Source organism: Cyprinodon variegatus, unplaced genomic scaffold, assembly GCF_000732505.1.
Source record: "Cyprinodon variegatus isolate N-32 unplaced genomic scaffold, C_variegatus-1.0 Scaffold2248, whole genome shotgun sequence".
NCBI classification, from domain to species: Eukaryota; Metazoa; Chordata; class Actinopteri; order Cyprinodontiformes; family Cyprinodontidae; genus Cyprinodon; species Cyprinodon variegatus.
Window position 1 is genome coordinate 27602 of NW_015152701.1, and position 3430 is coordinate 31031.

The 3430-nt window shown below is 44.0% G+C and overlaps 1 protein-coding gene across 1 annotated transcript in view; it reads left to right on the forward strand.

The window, feature by feature from the left end:
• rbbp5 (retinoblastoma binding protein 5) overlaps positions 1 to 3430 on the forward strand; it is a gene marked incomplete at its 3' end in the record, with an annotated part of 13223 nt that overhangs the window by 2838 nt on the left and 6955 nt on the right. The window contains exons 4-10 of the mRNA XM_015368925.1: positions 256 to 396; positions 479 to 641; positions 757 to 866; positions 2518 to 2637; positions 2727 to 2880; positions 2984 to 3055; positions 3217 to 3334. Coding sequence (XP_015224411.1) covers positions 256 to 396; positions 479 to 641; positions 757 to 866; positions 2518 to 2637; positions 2727 to 2880; positions 2984 to 3055; positions 3217 to 3334 — 878 coding nt within the window. The remainder of the gene's footprint in view (positions 1 to 255; positions 397 to 478; positions 642 to 756; positions 867 to 2517; positions 2638 to 2726; positions 2881 to 2983; positions 3056 to 3216; positions 3335 to 3430) is intronic.

Genomic DNA, 3430 nt, shown 5'->3' on the forward strand with positions numbered 1-3430 from the left:
CAACCAATCACAATCACTTTATTCACTCGTGTAAAGTCGTGCACCACTCGGGAGAATTCGGAACTGCAACTATTGGAACAGCCGTTTTCCTACGACTTTAAATTCTCAGTGCTAAACTGTTAGCTGTTCTTTCAGGAAGTGATAATGACAGGTTCTCTGTTCGATAAGCTGGTTTAACTGTGAACATTTTCTTCTCGGCGTTAAAACGGGTCACAGGTAACTTACAGGATTTCTTATTTATGTTGTTGGATCCAGTTGGAGTCGAGACGGCCACAAACTGGTGAGCGCCTCGACAGACAACATCGTTTCCCAGTGGGACGTCCTGACTGGAGACTGTGACCAGAGGTTCCGCTTCCCTTCACCCATCCTTAAACTGCAGTACCATCCCAGGGACATGTGAGTGTCCAGCTCTGAGCCGCAGCTCAGAACCCTCCTGCAGTCACTTTCAGCCTTTTCTGAACAGGGTTTGGTTTTTCAGAGACAAGGTGCTGGTTTGTCCGATGAAGTCGGCTCCAGTCCTGCTGACGCTGTCCGATTCCAAGCATGTTGTCCTGCCTGTAGACGACGACTCGGATCTGAACGTGGTGGCAGCTTTCGACCGGCGGGGAGAATATATTTACACCGGCAACGCCAAAGGAAAGGTGAGACCCAGGAGGGCGGTTAGAAGTTTAGCCTTTTCTGGACCGGACAGCGAATGTGATGGAGCCAGAGGTCACTTCCAGGTCAAAGTTGTCACTATCTTGTTTGATGTTTCAGATTCTGGTGTTAAACACAAACACTCAGGAGCTTGTGGCTTCCTTCAGAGTTACAACCGGCACCAGCAACACCACAGCCATCAAATCCATCGAATTTGCACGAAAAGGAAGGTGAGATGCAGACAGAGCTCCTTCTAAATCCAATCCTGGTTCAGAACCTTTTGTTTGGTTTTATTTCTTATAGCCCTGTTTACACTAGCCTTTAGAAACCGTCAAGAACAGTCCGAGCACGGTAACCGAGTGAGTGTAAATGGAACGCAACTGAACCCTACACTGATCAGCTTTAGNACACTAGCCTTTAGAAACCGTCAAGAACAGTCCGAGCACGGTAACCGAGTGAGTGTAAATGGAACGCAACTGAACCCTACACTGATCAGCTTTAGAGCTCAACTCAAACTATGGATGAAAACAAACCAGTCATGTGACCACTAAACTCTTAACAGTTCCTTGTGAAGCTTATATTGTATATAATATGTTCTTTCTTATGTATTTGTCTGCCTAGGGACTACGGATGAAAAGTAGCTTTGTAGCTATAATCCGCCATATTTACATTTGTTTTTATACTGATGTTCATTAATGTGCTTTGTCCCTATTCAAATAAATAAATAAACTGGACTTTGTTTTTGAAGACTTTTCACTTCCTGGATCGGAAGCGAAACATTTTCAAACTTGGGAACAAAGTCCAGTGGATTTTATTATTTTTCTTTTTTTTATTGCTATGACCTGGATGACTGAGAATCTTCCCCAGTAAACTAAACCGGACCTGTACCAGACACAACCCAACGGTGCTAAATCTAGTACTAGTTCAACAGTAGGGCTGGGCAGGGTTCATCTGAGGCTCGGTTCTCTGATAACAAAGAGCGCATGAGCAGACGGATACGCCGGGTTTTCCGGTGTGTCTAGTTTTGCAATTCACGGATCTCTTCCCCCTTTCACAACACAAACTTCTTCTCAGCCTAGACGCTAGGCTGAGAAGATGCTATTTTCTTTGCCTAACTCCGCCTTGAGAGCTTTAGTATCGTGGAGTAGCGACGGGTTAAAGAGGCATCTTGAAGCGTTTCGACACATTACCAAACTATTGATCCTGTCTCACAAAATACTGACACCTGCTGCAGCCAATAAATAATGTAAACATATATCATGAGGTGAAAACTTTGAGGAAAATGTGAATGATGATGCTTGTAAACTAGGATTTTAAATAATAATTTTAAAGCAATAAGAACAGTAAAAACTAAATAAACTAAGAGTCAATTTGAAACTAACTTTAATTCAGATAAGTTGAGAGATAACTGAGAGGAAAAGGACGACGCAACAAGAAAATTAAAATAAAAACGGCTCAAATGTTCCTATTCCTTTTAGGCCGCTCCAAAATTCTTGATAATTTTAATGATAAGCTGCAAAAGATGAGACTTTTTTTTTTAGCAGATGCATCATGTTGACAGAAATGTTTTTAACACAGATTAGTGAGTCAGTCAGTTAGAAGCAACTCCTCGGTCACATGACTTTCTGGAAACGACACGCGCATCGATACGCATCGGTGTTGCTGGACCCATCACTATTGTGGACTGTTGATATGAGGCGAAGAACCGTGCTAGAATGATGTGTAAATGGTCATAATAACCAATTAGGGACGGTTAACTGATCCAAGCTCCACATGAATCGTTTCAGAGGGGTAGTATAAATATGGTTGGGTCTGGTTTTTTTGTTTTTTTTTTATCTAAGCCTTGAACTCCATGTCTGCACCTTGTTTTTAATGATGCAGCTGCTTCCTGATAAACACAGCCGACAGAATCATCAGGGTGTACGACGGCAGAGAGATCCTGACCTGTGGCCGGGACGGCGAGCCAGAGCCCATGCAGAAACTACAGGATCTGGTCAACAGGTAGATCAGCCTCCCTCAGCGTTTCACCTGACCTCTGAGGCGGTTAGGTTCCTTAAACAATAAATGTTTGTAACGTTTACTCTGCCCAGGACTCCGTGGAAGCGCTGCTGTTTCTCTGGAGATGGTGAGTACATCGTGGCCGGTTCGGCCCGGCAGCACGCCCTCTACATCTGGGAGAAGAGCATCGGGAACCTGGTGAAGATCCTGCACGGCACCAGAGGAGAACTGCTGCTGGATGTCGCTGTAAGGGCGTCCAAAATTAGATTTCTGCGCCTCGTTGCACTACATGGAAAATAAAACCCCTCTATTGAATGTCTGTCAGTGATACTGAGATGATTTCTTGCAGTGGCATCCTGTTCGACCCATCATCGCCTCCATTTCCAGTGGAGTGGTTTCCATCTGGGCTCAGAACCAAGTGGTGGGTAACAGTGATGAACAGAAATAAAATCCATCAAATATTTACCCGGTCTGTCTATTTTAGATTTTACAAATAAACTTCCAGCTGCGGTTCAGGCAGACGTGATTTGACTAGGCCCTTTGCTTGCCATCGGTTTGTGATCCTCTGTTTATTTGCTGTAGGAAAACTGGAGTGCATTCGCTCCAGACTTTAAGGAGCTGGATGAGAACGTGGAGTACGAGGAGCGAGAGTCTGAGTTTGACATCGAGGACGAAGACAAGAGCGAACCGGAGCAGACAGGTACACTGGAAAAAAACAAAATCTAGATAAGTCATTTTTTCTTAAATAAGTGCATTTGTTCTTGAATTGAGAAGGTAAAAGAGACTTTTTTCCAAT